The sequence below is a fragment of the Paralichthys olivaceus genome, chromosome 6 (genome assembly GCF_024713975.1).
Source record: "Paralichthys olivaceus isolate ysfri-2021 chromosome 6, ASM2471397v2, whole genome shotgun sequence".
Lineage (NCBI taxonomy): Eukaryota > Metazoa > Chordata > Actinopteri > Pleuronectiformes > Paralichthyidae > Paralichthys > Paralichthys olivaceus.
This window is the reverse complement of record NC_091098.1, coordinates 7,818,463-7,841,420: the sequence shown is the minus strand read 5'-3', so window position 1 is coordinate 7,841,420 and position 22,958 is coordinate 7,818,463. Positions and strand designations below refer to the sequence as shown.

Below are 22,958 nucleotides of genomic sequence, written 5' to 3'. Positions count from 1 at the left end.
TTAAAAGAAAAACTCAAATCCTAAAGCCTTTCCAAGGTAATGACAAGGGACCAAATCCACAACTCTATGGGGCCTAAATGTTCAGACACAAGTATTATAGTTAGTAACTGTACAACCCACTTTTCAATGCCTTTGATTTATAAATAGCAGTCACGCATTAATTACTGTCCTTGGGAACCCATTTATTTTACATGTATGTAGGACATGTCATGCTTTAATACAAAAATATCCCAAATACTGTACATTGCTTCTGAACATGTGCAAAATGTAAAAAACAACATATTTACAACTCCAGTTAACAAAGAGAAAAGAGAACGGCTGAATTCTCACAACATCTAAACAGTCCTTGTGATAGATGGAGTCCCAACTCTTCAATCAACCTCCAATTTATATGAGATACACACAAATACAAACACAGTAAACAAAAAGGTTCTGACAGTTTGTGCTGAGAGGAACTTTACATGAAAATGTATAAAATATGTGTCAGGTTAGAACCACACACATTGTTTTCAGTTGAGTACTTACCAGATTGAAATTTAACATTAAAGTTTGCATTGTGCAGCAGAACTGATCCAAAAAGTGTTCACCTTGTGCCTTGTCCTCATGGTTTAATAAAACAACACTAGAGAAGAAATAAAGTGTTTCCAGTTTTCGTCCAAAGAGAAGTGCACTGCTCTCAAACATACATACATGGACCTTTCATAACCAAACTCCTCACTGACACAAGGCTCTGATCCACATTCCTCTCCTCTGTCAGTCCAGCAGCAACTCGTCATCTTCTGTTTTTAATTACAAAGTCTTTCACTTTTCTCATTTAATCTGGAGGAGCTTCATCTTGTTTCCTAAAAAGAAAAAAGAAAACGAATAAATTAGCTGCTGAAAATGAACTCTTTTTGAAGAGGAACATCTGATGATGGAGCAACACTCACCCAGCCCTTTAAGAAATTTGTTCACGCCGCTCGGCTCCGGCTCAGGGTATGAATCCAGATACTCGGCCACTCTGACTTCAAACAGACCTGAGACGCAGAGGGAGATGTTCAGTCATCAGGATGAAATGTAGAAATCTGACACACTACAATGTGGAAAGATCAGACTTCCATCACTCCAAGTTTGGCATGATATATATAAAAAGATGACTTTCACTGTTCTTCACTAACATCACACTACCCCAGGCTGAAAATCAAGATAGACACTGACCCTCTGTGAGACCATGAGCTGCACCTTTAATTGTTTTTTAATGATTTGACTCTTGTGACCACTGGCACTGCGACATCACTGTTACCTCTTGCTCCTCCCTTGCGCAGCTCTTTGTCCTGAATGAAGCCAGCGAACATCTGCGTGTCCATGAAGAGCTGCAGGAACTGGCGGACTCCGCGGGAGGGGTGAGATTTGCGGAAACTGTCGCGCTGAAGCTCCCTGCTGCCATTGGAGGACTCGACCATGTGGAACGGATAGTGGCCCACCAGCTCCACGAAGAAGCGCACAAAGCCCTCAGACACCAGGGAGCTCAAGTCGTCTGGCTGACCTGGATGGATACATGAAGAGAAAAGGCTTAATAACACAGTCGGTTAGTAACACATCTATCCCTTGAATAAAATACTACAAGAGACTCAGAGAGTCATGTCACATACTTTAGTTAGTTTTGTTTTGACAGAACTTCTTTATTTTGCAAATCATCTTTCACAACATGAGTAGGTCTTCAGTGAACCAGGGTTTCTGCAGGTTTCAACAAGTTAAACCCTTTGAGACTTTTATGAAATGTAAGATTTATGTCAAGTATAACAGATATGAAGGAATGTCAGAGTCCCAGAGTTACACACTTCACCATATCTTACAAACCACAGGCAGAGACAGCAGGCAGCCATAGTCTTTCTCACAGCCACGCTGATTGTACTGACATCGAGTCTGACCAGGATTTTTCATAATTATCATGTCCATGTTGGTTTCGTCTGTAGTTTCATTACAGCGTGCTAATATCTGCTTCGCTAAGAAAGAACTACATTGAGACGTAACAAGTAATGCATGCTACCCTCAAGATTTCCCTTTAATAAATATGTAATTTTAAGCATGACGGTAGCAGCGTTAAACGAACATATGATAAGACACAAATGAGGAAGAACTATGTGTGTAAAATTTGAGGAAACAGTCCTTTTGTAGCATTTACATGTTTCTCAAGAGTCTATGATGCATAACAAAATTTTGAATTTTTGAGTTTCTCAGGCCTGAAATTATTCTGTAATTATTCCATTGTAGACTTAAAAATAAATACGTTTTAAGAGCCCACGGAAATAATGATGAACATCTGAATAGGTTCAACTCTCCAGTTAAAAAGAACAGTATTGCCACTGGTATTTACAGAGATTTAGTGAACTGAACTAAAATAGAAGAGCACAATGGGTCTGTGATGAAAAAGAGGATCTACAAATATTCTTTAACTCTGTAGACAAGAAAAAAAGGAACTACATGAGACTGTTCCAGGCTTTATAATCAGCTAGTCAAACACCTGACTGACATACAGAACTTTGCTGTTGACACATGTGATGTCTGTTATACCAACCTCCAAATCTGTCTCCGTCCTCCTGACTCAGGATATCTGCCCTCTCCTCCAGGATCTGCTGCAGCGCTGCCTGCAGTTTACTGGGCAGGATGCAGTCTTCATCATCCAGCTGTCAACACACACAACACAGCAAAGGTCAACGGCAGTCATGTGCTGTCATTTACAACCAGACTGTACATCTCATCTGTTTTACCCAGTGACAGACACATGCTTCTCTTTGAGTGGGAGTTGTTGCTGTACCAGTGAGCTTGAAGAGAAAAACCTAAGATGCATCTGACCTTTTGTTCCAGTTTGGCCAGTCGTGTTCTGATGAATCATTTAATTGCAATGCACAAAGATGGATCTGGCGCACAAAAAAGAAAGTTCTAGGGCAGGGCAGAAATAGGTGAATGAGCAAGCCAGGAGGCGAAAAATACATTCGCTTCCTGTAGTGCAGCAAATCTTTAGGCTGGCTTTGCATGGATTTAAGCTTTGGTGAACTTTGGCCCTAGATATTCACTTCACATTTTCATGTGTGACCTGGGCACAATGCTACAAAGCATTAAAGGTAAGTATTGTATGTATGTGGAGGACTATGTATTTCAAATCTAATGTGCTGATCTACAGAAACAAGGGCTGGGCATTGTGGCCAGAAATTATATTAAGATAAAAATGTTCACATCACTTTCACTACAGCATTTCCCACAGAATTCAATCAATCTACAGCAGTAGCAGGGGTGCACATGCACAAACGTCTAACACACAACGGGTCTGAGTGAAAGAATAAAGCGTGAAATTCAAGTTCTCGCATAAGAGAGAGAACCCACCCAACTCAGAGAGATGCCACATGGACAAAAGCATGAGTGAGCACACAGCAAACAGTGCCGCACACAGCTACACAATGCAGTAACGGAGCAAAACTACAGGTTACAGATCTTTTACTTTACTAAGGAGAAGTGTGAACTGTTTTTTGGTTCATTATAAATTAGAATATGGTGGATCACCACAGTCTACATTGTTAATGGGAAACACTGGTTTGACATGGTGAGAGTTAAGTTTTGACTGATTTTTGTTCCTAAGTGAAGGTTGTGGTTTTAAACTCTTTTAAATTCTTAATGAGCAGAGAATGACAAACACTTGATACTTTTACAAAATCTAAAGTCGATTCATTTTGTGTTACACCTCCTGTATTTGTTGGACTTTTGTTATATTTCTATTGATTATCATATCGCGATAGTTACTGATATAGTTTTATTGTCCAGTCCTAACAGAGACACAGGAACACAAGGCTGTGACTGTCCAAACATCATACCTACAGTCAAAGATCATTCAGCCCAAACAATGAATACTTCATGTTTCAAGATGAGGAGGGAAGCTACCAGCAACACTGAAAACGTGTCACAGATCATATTGGTGTGACAATGCTTGTTTCTAATAAAGACAAAGAAGAAGTTCACTAAATGAAATGATAAAAATAACAACACAAAAATAACACCCAAAGTTCAAACAATGTTGAACCATAAAGTGAAGAGTTATTATTATAGCTCTAAATCAGCCACAAAATAACCAAGTGTGTGAGTTTCATGAGATGATCGACTCTGGACTTATATCTTGTATATTTTCATCATTTCCATCCATTGTGCAGGTTCAATCATTTTGTTTCTGTCATCTTCAAAACACGCTGGATTCAAACAAGTACAGGCAAAGCCAGGTTTCCACTGGGGCCACACCTACCGTACCCATTCTGCACTGCTATGTGTACACACCTGAATGACAAACTTGTCTGCACACAGATCCACTATGAGCACCTGGGGAGCGAGAAGAGAGAATGACAGTTAGTGACTGAGCTGACTTCACTATTTCATAATCACAGGTATGAAATGTTGAACCGAAGCCTATTAACAATTTGTCTGCAAAACATCTGCTGCTCTAAGACATGCACTGAACTCCAGATAATCTCCTGACATTCTCCAGAGGAGCTGTCTCTGAGAACACAGATTTCCAATTGACAAGATCTGAGCGGTGCTGTAAACAAAACACGTCATCTCCAGAATGAATACGCTGGCTCGTGGTTCTGCCTGCTGCCTCACCCCTCACCTGAATACTCAAGAGTTGTGTTGTTGTGAACACGTCTAATTGGAGAATCTCCTGCTGCTTTCTTCATTAATAGAAGGCAAACTCCAGATAAAGTCTGGGCCCAATGGTGCGGACATTCTCTGGAGTTCATAGTCACACATGTTAGTCACACACAGTAGACAATGTGCCATTGTGGAGGTCCTACTGCTTGTGCATTCATTCACTATATACAGTCAAAAAGTGACACTACAAACACTATATACGTATTTTAATATAAACAGCACATTTTAAAATATTTTAAAACCAACCTCCTCAATAGGAAGCTCCAGCAGCTGTGGCAGGCAGGGTGCCAGCACCCCGATGAGGAATGGGGTTGGGGAGCAGCTGATGTCCAACATACTGGCTGGTAACACAGGCACAAACGTGTGCTGCCACGTGAACGGGTACAACAGGGCCAGCACCGCGTGGCCACACCGGGACAGCACACTGCAGTGAAGCGGAGAGATCAGTTCTCACACTGATGATCATATGATATCAATCATAGCTCCCTGAAAACATGTGTCACACCACTTCAAACACATTTTCAACTGTAGGAGCATTCCGCAAACAGAAGTAGGGTGTAAAAGAAATCTCCCAAAACACAACTGATCTCTGCTAGCACTCTATTACGACACACTGTGAATGGTCAAGTTCTAGTCCTTCATCACTGTATCTAAAGGTTGGGTGTACTCAGTTGTTATTATCCTCTGCTAAAAATCCACGTTTGTCTTCTGATTTTAAACCAATTTCTCATTTGTATTTCCTCTCCAAAGTCCTATAATATTGAATATCCAATCAGCTCCTAGATGATTATATTTGTAATAATGATTTTGATCTCTTTTAATCTGTTTTAGATTATATTGTAGAAGAACCTGTTTTACCAAGCTGCTGACTCCATCGCAACATTTTAATTTGTAATGTAGAGACAGTGTTTAACATCACTGATCATAATATTGTATTTTATTTGCCATCAATAACCTAACAATGTAATTGCTGTGGAACCCAATGGAAAATCAGGTCCCAGTTGTAATAACAGTAATAATTATAATACTAACTGACAGGTTTTATCATTAAAGTGACTCTTTTGACCCGGTGTCAGATAAACTGAGCTCTAGTTTTTATCTTAAAACTTTCTTGGCTTTCTGCTAATTGGTTCTGGTTGAATATTGTGTTGGTGCAAAGTCGGTCAATTGTGACGCCGCTATTTTGTGTGTTTGGTTTTATTATTTTATTTTTAATTGTGTTATCTTGTGTCTACTAATAATGTAAAATAAATTGTTGTGTCCCTGTCAAGTCCACTGAGACACTGTAAGTAATACTGGGTTGTTTAAATAAACCTGACTTGCTGTTGGGACTCAGCCACAACTGAAGCAGCCCACTGAGGCCAAAGTACACAGAGATAATTAAAACTGGCCCTGGGCCTGTGGGATATCAGCAAGTATCGACTACAGCTGGCATATGGTGTCTTTTTTAATTGCCTTCCTTAATATAATCCTTTTAAATAGTGGTGGGTAAGTGGCCCTGAAGTGTTGAGTGTGTGATTTAATCACAGCAGTACCTGAGTTTGTCAGCGATGAAGATGACTCTCCTCTCGAGCAGCAAGGAGGCAAACACCTGCAGGAGCTTCCCCACACTGAGACACTGCAGCAGACTGTCAAAGTCCACGTGCTCTAATCTGGAGTCCACTGGCCGACACAGAGTGAGCACCTGGCAAAGCAAAGAGAGCATGTAGACTGAGACTGTACAGTGTTGATACGTGGTTAGAGTGGTCACCATTTACACTGGTTTCCTCATGCGTCAACTCCAGGAAACCTGCATTTTGAGCAAAACCAGATTTTCAGATACACCCATATAAGAAGACTCTCGGCTGGTTCAGGGTGGGATTTAGAAACGTAAGCTAAGGCTTTCATTTTAAGAGACACAAGAAAATAGGTATTTCACAAAACGTAATTTGAGTCTGTAAACAGGAATGACTACAATGATTATTGTTAACTGTTGTAAACATATAACTGTCCTGACATGAACCCTTTAAAGCTGAAATAGCTATCCCCATTGTTTACACAGATAACCTCCCATTCTGAGTCACTCTGAGTCTGCAGAGAGGAGTGGTTAGAGTGAAAAAAACTACCAATTAACATTTCCTCTTTTGGTTTCAGGGTTACCTCATTCCCAGAACCAGGGAGGAAGCTTTTGACGGTGACTGTGCGTCCGGGGGCTGGAAACGGGGCTTCCATCACGCTACGCATAAAGGGATAAACCAGCGCTGGGGAAATCTCCCTGCGCCTTTCCACCTCCTCCAGAATCTGTGCAGACAGAGCCAAATCACTGCGTGTCCTGAAGGAACTAGTGTTGATTAAAGTCTGAACAATAGAGCAGAGGAGGCAAAATGCAGCTCTGCATGTAAAAGCAGTTTTCCTCCTGGACATATTCACACTGACTGTGTGTACATTTCGCTCAGCCAACTGTGAAATGGGTGGGACACTGCTGCATGCATACAACTTCTTTTTTTAAAAACACAACCAGTGATTGTTCAGGATTCCGTCCCAGTACATAAAAGGAGTTAGGAAGAAACAGTTTCACACACTTGCAACGGGTGAGGGGATCGAACTTTTCCGGATCCATCTCATCTCCCTGTCAATGGCAGGAGAGAGAGAGCAGACAAGCTATATGGTCACTTTACCTTTGCAAAAAGGTTGAAACAGCCCAGCTTGCTGACAATACAGTGCACTTCAGGAAGCCTCTTCCCCTTTCCACTGGGCTGGAAGACACATAGAATTTAATGTCATTAAGCATGAAACAACACATATTCTGCATCTAGATATATGACACCATTAAATACAAATATAAACATATCGATCATTTCCTTTTTTAGTATTTTCATTGACACTGCAGCTATAGTCTAAAAGTCAGTCCATGTTTATGACAGCAGCATTGAGCTTATTTCCAAAAAAAGAAGACCATAAAACTCTGCTGAATATGTTGTGTTTGTCTTTCTAGGATGAAGAAATATACACAAACAGTGTAGAAGAGAAATGCCTCATGATTTCTACCTAAAAGGTATGTTTTGAAAAAAGATGTAAAAGCCCCTCTCTCTCTCTTTGTGCAGGAAAAAGGTTGAAATGATGAAATTCTTCTTGTTCTCTGTCATTGATTCAGAAGTGGTATGGCCTGTGATTCACATTTCCACAGAGATGTTGAGTAAGCATGTGGCAGGCTGCCATGTCTCTCACACATACTCACTCACACACACACACACACACACACACACACACACACACACACACACTTATTAGTAGACACTCACTCACACACACACACAAACACACAAACACGTATAAACATAAAAGCACTTGAATCAGTGACTCAGACACAAACATGAACTCATCCACACTTACCAGGATCTTACAACAGTAACAAAACCAGCGGCTGCCGTCCTCTCCAGTAAGGACAAAGGAGAAGGTCTCACTGAAAACACATCAACAAACATGGAATCGTATGGCACTTAAAAAAGGCCACTATTTAAACAATTCATTTGTGCTGATTGTTTTCTGATGGAAAACATCTGATCAGATTGTATTAAAACATATGGAAATACTTGTATGTACCATGTATATATTTGCACTACTATATTTGTCTGTTAGGCAGTGAAGCAATGTCATCACCCACATTAAAACAATGAACCATATTAACTAGAAAAACCGGAGGCCCTGTACCCCTCAGCACTCAAAGATTTAATTAGATCAGATGAAACTTTAATGGTCCCTGTGGGGAACTTGAGTTGTTGTGGTAGCGAGGATGTAAATAGAAAGGAAATGGGGATATTAGACACAACACAATTAATAATTATGGAGCTACAAATAGAAAAAGCTAGAAAAACCAGAGGTGTGTATTGTGACAACGAAATAATATATTGACATAAAGGAAAAAAAGCGAAATGTGAACGAAAGAAAACAGTATTTATTTAAGTATTACAGTAGATTATGAGCTGACCTTGGCATGTGTGCACAGGGCTTCCAGTCCAGTGAGTCGGGGAAGCAGAACTTAGGAATAACCTTCAGCTGATCCTCAGCCTCTCTGGAGAGCCGGGAGGACTTCTCAAACTGAAACAGAAGAACTCCAGTTTAGTACATTAGTTTTTTCCAAATAACTTTCAGATTAAATAAGTGATTATTCACCTACATTGTAATATGATTCAGTAAGAATGATTTCAGTTAAGTAAGAACTAGAATTAACATACTGCGGTTGGATGCCTCCACTAATCAATTAATTTAATGTCACTGGGTTTAATTATGTTGACTTCACAGGTGATTTAGCTGTTTGTCCTAACAAATAGATATATATATATATATATTTGCCCAAAACAATTTCCAGGAATGATATAATAACAGTCTATAAACAAAAGTCACTTTTTTTAAATAAAAGTTCCAGTCCTGGGAAATTCCCCTTCAGAGAGTGAATAGTCATGCATGTTAAGAAGTCAAAGCAGAGCTATGACATTTGCCTAGAAGAAGTCAATGTAAAGTCCCTTTCTCACCATTTTGGGAAACTGTTGTGTAATTTCAGGGGAGTAGGTGTTTCCTGGGGAGCCTTTTCTCAGTGACACCACCACAAAGATCTGGAAAAGCTGCTGTTGCTGCAGCTGGATGAGGTCTCTCTCCAGGGTGCGGTAGCCAGGCCGACGTTTCAGTGTAGACTGGATGTAAACTGATCTCCTGGAGCCTGCTGGACAACACACAGGGAACAGATTATGGTAATGCTTGTCCTGGGACATTCAACGTCTAATCCAGCACAGAGGAGCAATATCAAGCATTGTAAATATCGATCTACAGTGTGATTTGTGATGTTTAGTCCTGGTGACATCGCATCTAAAAGAACAGTCATGGTTAATCTCACAATCTCACAGTTGGCAAGTGTTAGGATAGCAACGCTGTTCTTTCAAGGTCTGCGTTACAGTAACATACCTTATCCACAATTGCAGGACTGATTTCCATGAAATGTTATACATTCATGGTCCCCAGAGGATGAACGGTAACAACTTTGGTGATTCTGCCTCTGGGTTTAAGTGTCAATTTCAACACGGGTTTACTGGTGACTACCTGAACATGAGTCAAATAGACAGACCACAGTGCTGTGTCAGTTCTAGAGAAAAGTCTGACTGCCATCTTTATGGCTCTGTCGGCACCAAGCCCAGAAAGCAGTAATGTAGCCCTTTGTGAAATCATTTTGAACAGGTGATCCAACGAGGATGTTATGAACCAATAACAAAAAACGACTTGTTTGGTGTCGTAATGAAGCAGTGTGGGATCATGGAACTTCTTAAATGCTTCGGGGATACTATAAATTCTACTTTTGTCTTTTTTTGCCATGCAGCACTCTGTTTATATTTAAGTGATAATAATTAGTACTGACAGATATGAAAAATATTTGTTTTTGCATGTAAGAAATCGTACTTAAGGGCAACCTGAAAACCAGAAGAGACACATTGAAGCTTAACTCTATGTTGATACCTTTGCTGTTGTCCTCGGGGTCGCTCTCTGTCCCGCTGGTCTCCTCTGTTGACATGAATTAAAGAAGGGAGAGATTAGGGAGATGCAGAGGAATGGAAAAGACTTGAGAAGCCATAATCAGATGCAGACAGCCAGCCTTTGTTTCATAATCAGCCGCTTCGCCTCCTGCAGCCGGCCTTTGTGTATCAGACGCTGGGTATTTCCACCAAGAGGCTCAACTTAATCTCACTGAAGTGTTGATGGTGGTGACATTTGGGCATATGCAGTATTCCATGCGTGTGTGTGTGTGTGTGTGTGTGTGTGTGTGCGTACCTCTCACTGAGACGCCTTGGTTCTTCACTCTCTTTCTCCCTCTCTTGTCATCAAAGATCGTCTCAATCTTGTTGACGTACTGTTTTGTAAAACACAGATACTCGTCAGCCCCATAATTTCACAGCCATTATAGAATCCTGATTACAGGGAATCAAGATATAACAGACTGTAAGTACATAATTATATTATAGATTGTCATTTTCTTTTACTCCTACATTTCTGCATTCTTCTGTTAATGAGAGAACCTAGCTGAGTATTTGACAGTGGACTCTGGCCCTGCGTTAAAACAGACAGAGGCACATACAGGGTGCTCAAATATGTCTTTAACAAGACAGTCAGACCACACGTATATGAAAGTGCATGGAAAGAAACTGAAATGTCCCTATGAACTGTTGTAATGCAGAAAAATATATCATGAGGGCAATTATTTCAGTTTCATTGTTTTAACATCTTCGTAAAATCTGTGTGTGATCTCAAAGAGCTTGAGGCAGTTGGTTAACTAAACTTGTATTAGGTCAGTCTTTGCTTTTTACTCCAGGTTTTTGTGCAGATTTCAGTGAGGAGTTGAACTTTGAGATGAGAAAGGTGTGTGTTGTGGTTTTCAACTGATCATCAACAAAAACACTGCTGCAGTGTGAAATTGTTCTGTTCAGCCTGTCAATATGTTGGGGATCAATAACAAGTTTTGAACTTGTTTTCAACATTGACAGTGTGTTTAAATTCTACTCACAAATTGTGATTCTGAGTGTAAAGATTCTGAAATACTCATTTCAATCTATGTGTTTTATAACATCAACAGTTCACTTGTGTATATATGACAACAGTTCAAACCTTTCAGTGTCCGAGAACCAATTGTAAAGTCAAGTTTTTAAAGAACCTGTTGTCAAATGTAGTTACTTATCTCCCATAATGTGTCAGACATGAAAGTACAACTTGTCTCATTTCCTACACTGTCATCCTAATTTTCACTGCATAAATTGTGGAAGATGTAAGCCACCTCTTGCCCACTGTCAGCAGGCACTATACACAGGATCTTACAATATTATAAAGAAACCCAACAGTTAACACTATGAGCAAACGCTTGGCAACAGTGGAGAGATAAAACTCCCTTTTAACAGGGAGAATCCTCAACTAGAGCCGAACTCAGTGCCTCGGCTGGTTGGTTGAGAGGAGAGAAAAGGCGGAGAGGGGAAGAGAGGGGGAACACTAGTGGGGAAATAAACAGAACTGTTATGATGCAGCTTCTAACACGAGACAGACGCAGAAATGAAAGAAAACAAATATATCCAGATGAAAAAGCAGTGTCACACACATAGAAGACACAGACCAAGAGGTCAAGAGAGTTTGTGGTGATAGGAAACGACAGCGGTGTCGATGTGCTGTAAACAAAATCACGTGACCTCCACAGCAGAATAAATACGTTACGTCACGCCTCTGTCTGCTGCACCATCGCTCGCTGTGTTGGACATGTGTAATACGAGAACTCAGGAGAAAGTCCGCACCCAGTTCTGCAGAGAACCTCTGCAGGACATGTCTGAAAATGGCTTAAGTCTGTTTCATTACTGTACCTTATCCTTTAAGTTCATCCCTGTCCACACTCTTTCCACTGCCATGGGTCATAAGTTTGAAGTCACGTCTGAATTTTAATGAAGCAGTCGAACACACAGTCAGACATCTACCCCTATCTCTTTATTTCAGCATCCTCTCCTTCCTGCTCAACATGGCACCACCTCCTTCGTCGTTGCACAACACTTCGTTGGTCTATCATACGACAGGGAGATACAATAGTTTGTGAAAACATTAAAGTATCACTTACGTGAGGTGTCCTCTGGGTTTTTTGAGTGCTTGCGCGCCGCGGTGCAGCAGGTTTGGGAGTTTCTGCAAGTGTTGAGGATTTGGACACTTGGTAGCCCCTCCTCTCCCCTTTGCTGGCGTAACCTTGTAACGTCTGGGGTTTAGGAGGCAGCTGGAAGAAATGAACAGAGGAGTTATCTCTGGTTTGAGATAATTATATAGTGTCAAAGCCCTTCCTTCCTCCTCACTTACAATCTCCGGTTGTGCAGGGATCATCTGATATACAGAAATAATAAAAATGCTCGTGTTCTGTGAGAGGAAGACGTTCTTCCCTTACCTTTGGGACTTGAGGCCTTGCGATAGGTAGACACGTGGGAGATATCTTAATATCCTCATAGGGGTTATCTCTGGTCACTTCACCTGAAGAGTGATTGGAGATTAAACATGCTGGATCAGTGTAATACACAGCGGACACTGTGAAATGATTTCAGCAGAACCTAATGCAAGCTTTCCTCTTATAAAACTGACTGAGGTGTCTGCTGTGGATACAGAAGTGGAGCGCTTTATTCCTTTTTTAGTTTTTACCTTTCTGTTTTTTTGTGGTTATGTGGTTTTGACATTTGATTTAAAACTATTTGCATAATGGCACTATCCAATGTTTATGGATGCAGATATCAGTACAAATGTGATAAATCTATTTCAGAAATCTCAGTCTGTCTGTATGGGACACTTTTTGCCTTCACACTTGGTGTGTGTATTGTTAATGGGAATCGGGAAGTGCAGTGTTGAATTTTGTGCAATTTGGACACTTGATACGTTCATTATTATAAACTTTGAATAAACAGGCCTTTGTGGGGATGGTTGCACAATGACATAGGATTAAAATCATTGCAACATCACATGGGGAATGGACGGCAGTCCATGCAGACTGATTTCACATGTTCAAACGGTGTGTAGTGTGGAACCAGTGTCAATTTTGTTCTTTAATCCATGAAATATAAGTTATAGTTCTACAAAAATAAAGGCCGACTTATTTTAAGTGAGTTGAATACACAGCTAAGAGCCCCGTTTCCATGGTAACTGCAAGTGCTAAACTTCCATGTTTTTTGTTTTGTTACATGCTGCATTTTTCCTGCCATTGAGCTGTTGATTTATTATAGAAAACAAAAAAAATTGTGATAAAGTGCTAAACTTTGAAGTCAGGCTCTGTAACAGCTGTGGCTGAGATTCATGGGACAAGCGACATTGTCGATCATGACAACAGCAAGTTCACAGCATTTCATTCTCCATTCGGGATTCTGCCTTCGAGCTTTAATGAACTTGGAATAAACAGGTAAATGGTGGGCAAGCACTAATTATTTATTACAAAGTTACAAACTACTTATTTCTAGAAAGAGAAAATATGCAACATATGTCCTGGCATCATATTGGCAAAAAAATGCAAATAATTTCTGCACTCTTGAAAGACACACATCCATAAAGGGAAATCTGTTTATCTATTCCGAATATGTGACAAGGAAATCAGGAAGGAAATCAGATCGTTAAAGGTTAAGATATTATGTTATCCATTAACTATTGCTATTAATTGGTGCAACTGAAGCAATTTGGACATGTGATACGTTCAATATTATAATTTATTTTATAATATTATAAATTTAAATAAACAGGGGCTTTTCTGGGCATGGTTGCACAATTACATAGGATTAAAAATATTGCAACATCACTTGGGGAATGGACGACACGTCAGAAGTAAACAACTACAAACCTATCTCCTTCCTTTTCTCTCCAAAGCAATAGCGTGTGCTACCTTTAATCAACTCTCTTCTTATCCTTACCAAAGCAACCTTTTTGATCCTCACCAGTCTGGTTCAAGGCAGGCCGCTCAACTGACACCGCCCTCCTTGCTGTCTCTGAGCAACTTCACACTGCTAGAGCAGCCTCTCTCTCTCCTCTCTCCTCTCTCCTCTGTCCTCATCCTTCTAGAGCTGTCTGCTGCATCTGACACAGTGAACCAGATCCTTATTTCCTCCCTTCAGGATCTGGGTGTCTCAGGCTCTGCACTCTCCCTGCTCTCATCCTACCTCAAAGACCCCACCTATCGGGTGACCCGGAGAGGATCTGTGTCAGAACCTGGTTAGAACCTTGTCCACTCACTACTGGGGTCCCTCAAGATTCAAAGGTTCAACAATTTAATAACCTGATATTTAGTTTCTATGATGCTGACACCAGTCCTGCTATTATGCAGTATTCTAAAGAAATTAAAACCTAAGACTGTTAAAATGACATAAACCTGGAATAATCAGGACAATGATCAAGATCTCTGGAAGTTCATTCACAGCCTGATCTTCTTCAGTGTATAAGCCCCAGGGAGTGCAACTTACAGATAATGTCCTCATAAATACTGTCTTCAGAGTATGCATGGTAAAGGCCGGAACGCCTCGCCTCTCCTCCCAGCGTGCCTTGCTTGGTAGTCAGACGAGCTGCATCCTCATACTCAAAGGACTTCCTGTGGCAGGGGACGGGAAGAGAAGGCAGTGAGAAAGAGGGGCCTGGCTGTTGTCCTTAAGATAGCCAGCATATGAATGTGTACACTGCATGTCAGCTGTGCAGCTAGCGTTCCACCACTTAATTCCTTAGTTGATATCAAACACAGCAGAAACACAGAGCATGTGATAAAGTGTCATGACAGGAAATGACTGAGCGTACAGGACAGAAGCTGTTAAATAAAGAAAACCAAAAGACACAGTGTGACAGGATTTAGACAGAGACAGCTGTCAGGAATATGACATATGTCATCTGAGAACCTTTTAAAAGGAAAGATGCTGCTATTGTCTAGTTATTGATTAGTTATTATTATTGTATTATTAGTTGGTAATTAGTTCATATTAACCCTCAACTCTTCTGTAGGGAAAGTTTCAGGTTGTAAACAGTTCATATGCCTGATTATTTCATCAAACTAACAAACAAACAAGATAAACTCATCGAAGGTAATAAACTGAGACTGAGGCTCAGATCAACACAGAGAGGGATAAGTGATGACCAGAAAAAAAAAGTCAATTTCACTCCATTACAACAAAGTAAAACTTTTTTTACAAAAAATATTAATCATCCATGGATCGGCATTTAGTGAATGAAGTGTACAACAAAGCATCCATGAAGAGTAATGCACCGTTACTCAAGGCAAAGATAATTTTTCATACTGTAACTATACTTTTTATAATACAACTTTGCTTAAATTGTATTTTTCCTCCACTCTAATACATGTATATGTAATGAGCTATACATCATAAAGTGCCACATTTTGTTGATTTTTGAAGTAAAAGAAGAGTAAATACACCCTGCAATAACAGACATTAAAACATTTCTCTTTCTTTAAATGTTAATGCACCATGTTGCGTTTAATTTCATGAATTTCTATCAAAAATCACATTGTGCAAACATTTTTTGTAGCCAGACCCTGTAGGGCTCTTTCTATTATTGATTAACAAATCTTCACCCACTTTTCCTTCCAAGATCCTAATTTGATCTACCTATAGATGTTTAATGAGTGCTGCACTTACACTCACTTAATGTTAGTTCATTACAAACACCTTCAATCTGATTAGGGGTGTCAACGATTCTGAAACTGAGACTAAAACTGCGATACAAATGTCCACAATCTCGTATGACAGCACAGGAAGATGGAACGGCGATACACAAATCCAACCTGCTGCCAACACTTCTCGAGGACTTTACTGATGTAACCAAACACATTATTCTTTTCAAAATTCACAATATAACATGTAGTGTCAAAGATGTTATTGTTCCATTTATGGCATGATGTATCTACACATTATACCTATTGCATTTTCTTCCTCCTGCATATTTCAAGGGACTATTTTGGTCCAATCATGGCAGAGCGAGTATCATCCCGCCTGCAGTGAAATTTAGGTCTAGTTTAATTAGCGCAGGATGGATAATAACTCTTAACACAGCAGAAGCCCACAAACAGACAGGTCAGCAAATCTGTGCAGAGAAAGACAGACAAGTAAACAAAGTACTTAACACTGCATCTGTGTTAGATCCCGCTGTAGTAGCTGTCACATTCTGCCACGATGACACACACACACAAACACACACACACACCCTTGAAAACAATACCAGCCACGTTGCTAACCAGCAACTGAGTGTATACATGCACAATTGTTCTCCTAAATAAAAATACAAAATATGACTGGGTGGGGTTAAGGATTAGGTTGAGTTACTTTGTGTCAGTCAAATCTGACAACACTGACCTCAGAGCAGTGGAACAGGACTACAAGAAACAGACGTGTTCCACTGCTCTGATAAAAGCATTAAAACATTCATCTGTGACATTTTAGAGCAAATTAAGCAAAACCAGAGGAGTATCAAACACTCTGGTTCACAGACTGACTCATGATGGTCACATAAAGGTTCTTGTTTCACAAGTTGCACGGACTTGATTTAAAATCTAGCTGTATTCTGGTTATTTATTTATATTTATAAACAGTTTCCCCTGAGGTTGGACCTTGGGAAAACAAAATTTAAAATATGTAGCTAAGTGGCTTAATGTGATTTTATTTTATATTTTATCATAAACTGTGCAAATCTTTGCTGATTAGTTTGTTCTGTAACAAAATCCTCGAAAACAACATCATTTCTGAACTGACTGTGTTGTCTGTGTGTGTGTGTGTGTGTGTGTGTGGGGATGATGACCCTGGACCAGTGGCTGGTGAGGAACTAGGCCACATCTAGACAATAGAGAACAATGCTGCCAGATATCATGTGACATCACACATGGACCCCAGCCAGAAATTACAGTCTGACTGTCCCCTCCTCAAATCTGCCCTAAAAACAATCTGTCGTCGAAAGTAGGAGAACAAATGCAATGTGAATTTTTACAGGTCAATTCTCTAATATTCATTCAGCAGGAGCAGTTTTCTTTAAAAAAATAATACTAAAAAGTAAAAAAAAGTAAGAAAGTGTATTCTTTTAACCCAAACTATGTTATGAGACTCACCTGTTCTTGTTGTGCCTTGAAAGCCCATTGGTCTTTGCAACAGGACATGGAGGAGGAGGGAAGTTGGGTGGGTGGGCTACCCTCCTGCTCCCCTTGTTGGAGTGGTTGTTATGTGGGGATCTTCTGTCCCATTGCACCGTGTGCCCTGAGATGTTGTTGTTGGCTGCCCGATACTGAAATGTCCGCTGAGGTTTAGGAGGAGGCTGAGATTCACCTGAAGACTGCCTGCCTTTCTCCCAGAGCAGCCTGTTTCCCTCCAGCTTACGCCAGAAACCACGTGAGGTGTAGAAGTTCCCCGCAGGCATGTTGTCTTCTTGGTCATCAGTTGACAGAGGTTGAGAAACTACCTCCAAGATGCAATCGATTGTTTGGTCACTATTGGTAGGGCCTTTATGTTTTCCAGTACAGTTAGCATTGTTAGCCTCCCCTTTTTGAGATGTTTGTGCTACAAGTGGTTTATTTCCTGGGGGCTTGGTTGAAAGTACAGTGGAGCATTTCTGCAGAGGTTCTGACTTCCTACCAACCACACGATGTCCAGCTTGTGCTGGGGATTCCCGAAAATCTAAGCCCAAAGTCTTAGCTTTTGAGAGGTTGGCTTTCGCATGAAGACCCCCTCCTGAGACCTCATTGGTATGTCCATTTCGCAGGAGGTCCCCAGACAAAGTTCGGGATAAAGTCGGAGGGTGTGCTTTGACTCCGACATCCTGGCTGCTGCCTGGTTGACTGCGACCTTCCCACTGGGTGATTTTCTCCCTGATGTTCATTTTCTGCTCGTGAGGAGGGGGCCTCCCCGGCTGCCGACCCTGCCATGCCACAGTGGCCCCTTTCTGCAGGAGATCGACCTCACCACCCCCTTGCCTGCCCTGCTCCAGCCTCAGAGCCAGCATGTTGAGAGGTGGGGGGGGGGCAAATGTCAGCTTACCCTCAGTTCTCCATTAGGTTATGAATCAAGTATTTCCTCGCCAATGCGGGCAGTAAAATCCACAGTATAGAAATGATCAGCAAAAACAGGAACGTCACAAGATTTATGGCTGAAACTGTCTTTACGTGTCCTCTTGTGCTAGCAGAATGTCATTATTCCCTTGTCTCCATTTGTAAGCAACCTGAAAAGAAGTCAACCGACAAAAATTAGCCATCAATCACTCTGCACTTAAAAAACAAGTCCGGACAACACACAGCAGGATGAAAGGGATACTGAGGTAACACAGGAGGACACAGTTACTTTACCTGTCTTAAACTGTCTACAAGGTGTAGGCATGGACAGTTAGAGGATCAGGAAGGACGGGCTCTTGTAAAGGTTGGTCGCCAAAAATAAATTCAGTGAGAAAAAAGGAAACACAATAGCAGGATCCAGATTTCTGCTGCTCTGTGTCTGTCTTGAGCCACACCAAACCCTCCTCTGCCCCCAGGGGAATTCTGCTTTCTCTGTAACTGCTGTCCTAAACCACAGAGCTGGCCAAATGTAAAATTCCAACAATACAGCAAAGCATTAAATCTAATTCAGTGTTCTTGCAAAGCTGCCTTTCAAATAACTGGGAAGAAAGAACACTTAAAGTGATCTGAAAGAGCTTTAGAAGCATCAAAAACACATGAATGTCCAGGCATACGTAAAAGCCAATCACTGTCTACTTACTAATGCCACAAATGTCTAAATATCTGTCTCATTTTATTATTGCAGAAACACCAGGTAGGATTAACACAAAGTTTTCTAACTTCACTCTGCACCATAGACACACAAAAAGTGACAGCATATTGTAGAACTGTTTGATGAGGACTCACTGATGTCAGGGAATAATTCTGAAGTAGCTCAGAATTAATATAGGACAAGTAAACAGCCCATTCCAAACAGGCAGGTTTGAAACGACACTGCACAAGTTAGTAGAATTAGGGAAAACATTTTAAACAGGCACGAAAAGCAGTGGAATAAAAGCTCCTCAAATGGATGAGCAGTTTATCAGAAACATGGTAAATTAACTGGAGCTGTACATTTGGTATAAAGCTATAATGCTCCATCCAATTCATGCTATCAAGTACAGATAGACATGATTTAAAGTTGTGCACCGGATTCCACAGCACCATGACTCTCAGTCCCTGAGTCAACATCGAGTCAGAGACTGTACACTGTTGTAAAGCAGCTCCCGGCTCGCTGGAACCAAACCATTTGGACACGTTGCACATTAGGACCGAGGCTGAGAATCTGGAGAAGGGGAGACATGGTAAAATTCCACTGCACAGCTCATGATCATAATAACTCTATGCGCTGCATTCCTACAGAGCTGTATGAGAAGGGGGGGGGGGGGTCGGGGAATAAATTGAACTATAGAGACACTCAGTCCGTCTGTCTTGCAAGTGACGCCTTTGTTTGCTTTGACCTAAATCAAATGTATGTGTGCACTGGAATGCTACTCGATCATTGCCAGACCATGCAATGACAATGCGACTCCCGAACTGACCCACTTGCGTTACTACTCATCTGTGTGCGGTATGTTGTGCAGGAAGAACAGAGTAGCGTTTCCTGAGCTGCAGGAAGAAGGATCAGCGGACTGTCCGTAATTATTGTGCGGAGAGATTTGCACCGAGTTGCCACAACTGATGTGAGCTAAGTTAAGAGCATCTGCACTCAAACCCTGCATGATGGTAATCGGATATTCTCTTTGAATTAGAAAAAAGTTGACGAGTACCAGTAACATTTGCAAACACTTAAAACTGTCAGGACCCTCTTTCCTGTTGCATGCATGTTTTTTATTGGCAAACTTTGAGGTGTTGTGATATCGAATGACAAAGCTGGAGGGTGAGTCAAAATGAACTGCACTGATGTTTATATCACTGTCAACTGCAGGGAATGGTATCCTTGTAATTTTGTTAAAGTGAAACTCCATGACTCATCCACGTAGAAACCAGACAGGGATCCCATGAAGCTAAAGCTCCCCATCATCACTTGGCAGCTAAATTAAACCTAATTGCACCTTCAAAACCGCCACAACACACGCCCCTGAAGCAAGCGGCGTGACACAACATGTTGTAGGCGAGGTGTTGTACTACTGTGGTTGCCATCAGCAGAGAATGGTGAAGGTATGTACTGACAGAAACATGTAGGTTTGCTAAATACCAGCATAAAAAGAACACAGCAAGATAAAGATGAATATAAAGCCTCACAATGACTGTTCAATTACAAGCCACCAGAACGGCTCCCATGCATCCAGGCATTCATTTTAACAGCTCTGTTGGATGAATGGAAAACCACTTTATGTGACAGGCTCTATCATTTTGTGTCATTTCAATGATGGCTGGGCCAAAACATCATGCTAAAATAAAAAACACAAATAAATATTAAGTAAATTTAAATTAAATAAAACAATTCCATGTATCACTAATCCCTGATTACTTTATTTTCCTTTTTTAATTTATTTTTGTTTTAATTTTTTTTTTTTATTATTGTCATTCTTTGAATTTGTTGACTGATTTTATTGTTAATCCCTTTGGTGTATGTGCACAGAAACAATGCACTCCCCCACATGTTTACCCTGTATATCTGGGCATGTGACCTTGTCCTTGAGAATATGTCAAAGGGTTTACATTTATTTGTCAAAACAAATGCATGACAGTGAATGAACATTGTTCCTGAGCAGATCGGTGGATTAACAGGTCCCAGGTGTTCTCAGCTGCAGCAGCTGGGGTTCTTCTGTCTGTTCTGTCTTCAGTTATTCATTAACTGAGCTGTTTTCCCTAAACTTGGCAACACCTGCAGGTCATTTGAAAGTAGCAGCCATCCACATCTCATAGGAGAATGATCATAACTCAACGTGTGTCTTGCATTAGCTGCGTGTTTCCTGGAGTGTGGAGGTTGTCGCTGCAGTAAAGTGGGGTTAGATGCAAAAGAGGAGTGGGGGGGGGAAACACACCACACGTCTATACCTCCATGTGCCCCCTCTCTCTCTGTTGTATAAAGCATATGCCAAACCTCCCTTAAAAACCTTACAATTTAAAATGTTCTTCTTTAGTGCTAAAACTACACAACATACAGATAAACCCCAGCATCTCATTTGACTTATTAAGATCTTCTCTATAATTCGGCTTTAACAATAGGCCTGAATATAAACCAGCTAACTGGTTTACACGGCTCTCCTTCAGCCAGCACAGTGAGTCTGTGACAACAGTAAGCTCCAGGAATAAGGGCTTTGGATACCTCCAAAAGTTTATATTGGTCCAAAAAGCGACATTTAGTCTATTAGACGTATGCCGAATGACACAACAGCGATTCATTATATGGAAATAGGCTTTATTTTATGGAACAACAACACAATAGTGGTCGATAACGGAGGGCGTTTTAATTTGCCGTTTTTTCTCAATGGACTTCGGCGCTGATTTCACTAAAAGAATGAACTGCTTAGGAAAAGTAGATGAGAGAGCAACTAGATTGCAGAGTGAATAATAGTGAGCATCTCTCAACTGTTTGACCGGCGACAGGAGAGAACAGTGTCAGACAAGTGTGAGTTAAAGTCAGCAGAGCACCACCTGGGTCTCCGTGTCATAACTTACCGCTCGTGGTTAAAAATAATAAGAGAAAAAAAGTCCCTCTTGTTCCTCGTTGTCCTCTCGATTAAATGAAAAACGGATGAAGTGCAGCTCCTCGCATCCTGTGAACAACGTGAGCGGAGAGTTCAGGCGGACGTCGATTCAGTCATTTACACTTCACTGATCGGAACACAAAGTTTACACAGATCCCACAACTGTGCATGAAGCGTGTTCTGATCATCGCACCACAACAACAACAAAGACAGTGGCCATGACCGAAGTGAGGCTGAACACTCCTAGTTCTGCTGCTCTGCACGATCACCAGCGACTCACCCGAAGACACAGGCCTCTTCCGGCTAGAACCTCCAAAATAAAAACCCCAGCTGATGAGACCGAGTTCTCTGAGCTTCCAGAGCAGTGGTGGATATAGAGTTTGCTTTGTCAGGGGCCATAAAGGGGCCCCAGTTTACACAGAGGGGCAGATTATATGTCCAACCTCCACTGACAATTCCTGATTCAGTAAAGTGCACATTTAAGTCCTTTCTTGTTAGTTACTATAGTTTTAAGTCAAGAAACACATCATTGACAATCATTGTGTTCCTCAAAAAACAAAGTAAATTAAAATTCTCAACAAGTTGTCATGTCTATTGTTAGTATTGTCAGCCAGTGCTTAGTTTAAGAAAATAAAACAATACTACAGGCACGACAGGGGAACTTCAAGAGCAAATTCCATTTCAACCGCGGGGCAGTGCCCCCCTGTGGATCCGCTCCTGAATCCCTTTATAAACATATGGAAACAAAATAAAGCAGATGAGGGAAAATGTTTTCTAATCTGTTGCTTGGAAGGCATAACAATAATAATAGTATTTTTACTCATATAATACATCTGAAAGCAAAGTTATAAAGTGTTTCAAAAAACAACAACACACAAATAAAAATACATTGAAGACAAAGCCATTAAAGAACTAAAGTAAACGTGTGACAAGAACTGAAGCATGGCCACCAATTACAATGATACAATTAGGTGTAATCAGGGGATGTGGTACAATAAAAGTTTTTTAGCTTTGATTCAAAGGAATTTACCGACTCAACCTGTTGAATTCACTCAGGAATGGTTATCATAGCTCTGATTTGAAAATCTCTGTTCCCTGTTTGGGCT

General features: G+C 40.8%; 2 protein-coding genes across 3 annotated transcripts in view; both read right to left on the bottom strand.

The window, feature by feature from the left end:
* The window catches only part of ampd1 (adenosine monophosphate deaminase 1 (isoform M)), a 269,757-nt gene that overhangs the window by 234,260 nt on the left and 12,539 nt on the right, over positions 1 to 22,958 (bottom strand). The window lies entirely within an intron of this gene.
* On the bottom strand, positions 162 to 22,080 carry dennd2c (DENN/MADD domain containing 2C). Of its 2 annotated transcripts, none has more exons than XM_069527096.1 (19): positions 21,824 to 22,080; positions 17,285 to 18,387; positions 14,646 to 14,770; positions 12,602 to 12,684; positions 12,287 to 12,436; positions 10,471 to 10,549; positions 10,159 to 10,203; positions 9,186 to 9,373; positions 8,642 to 8,751; positions 8,047 to 8,116; positions 7,332 to 7,409; positions 6,814 to 6,954; positions 6,210 to 6,358; positions 4,921 to 5,098; positions 4,303 to 4,344; positions 2,558 to 2,666; positions 1,283 to 1,525; positions 930 to 1,016; positions 162 to 842 (listed from the first exon to the last, which is right to left on the bottom strand). In XM_069527096.1, exons 2-19 carry the CDS (start codon positions 18,169 to 18,171, stop codon positions 811 to 813), a joined length of 2,796 nt encoding a protein of 931 aa, XP_069383197.1. In that variant the 5' UTR covers positions 18,172 to 18,387; positions 21,824 to 22,080; the 3' UTR covers positions 162 to 810. The 2 variants fall into 2 exon arrangements, with proteins under 2 accessions (XP_069383197.1, XP_069383198.1); XM_069527097.1 differs by having other exon boundaries at positions 9,186 to 9,370.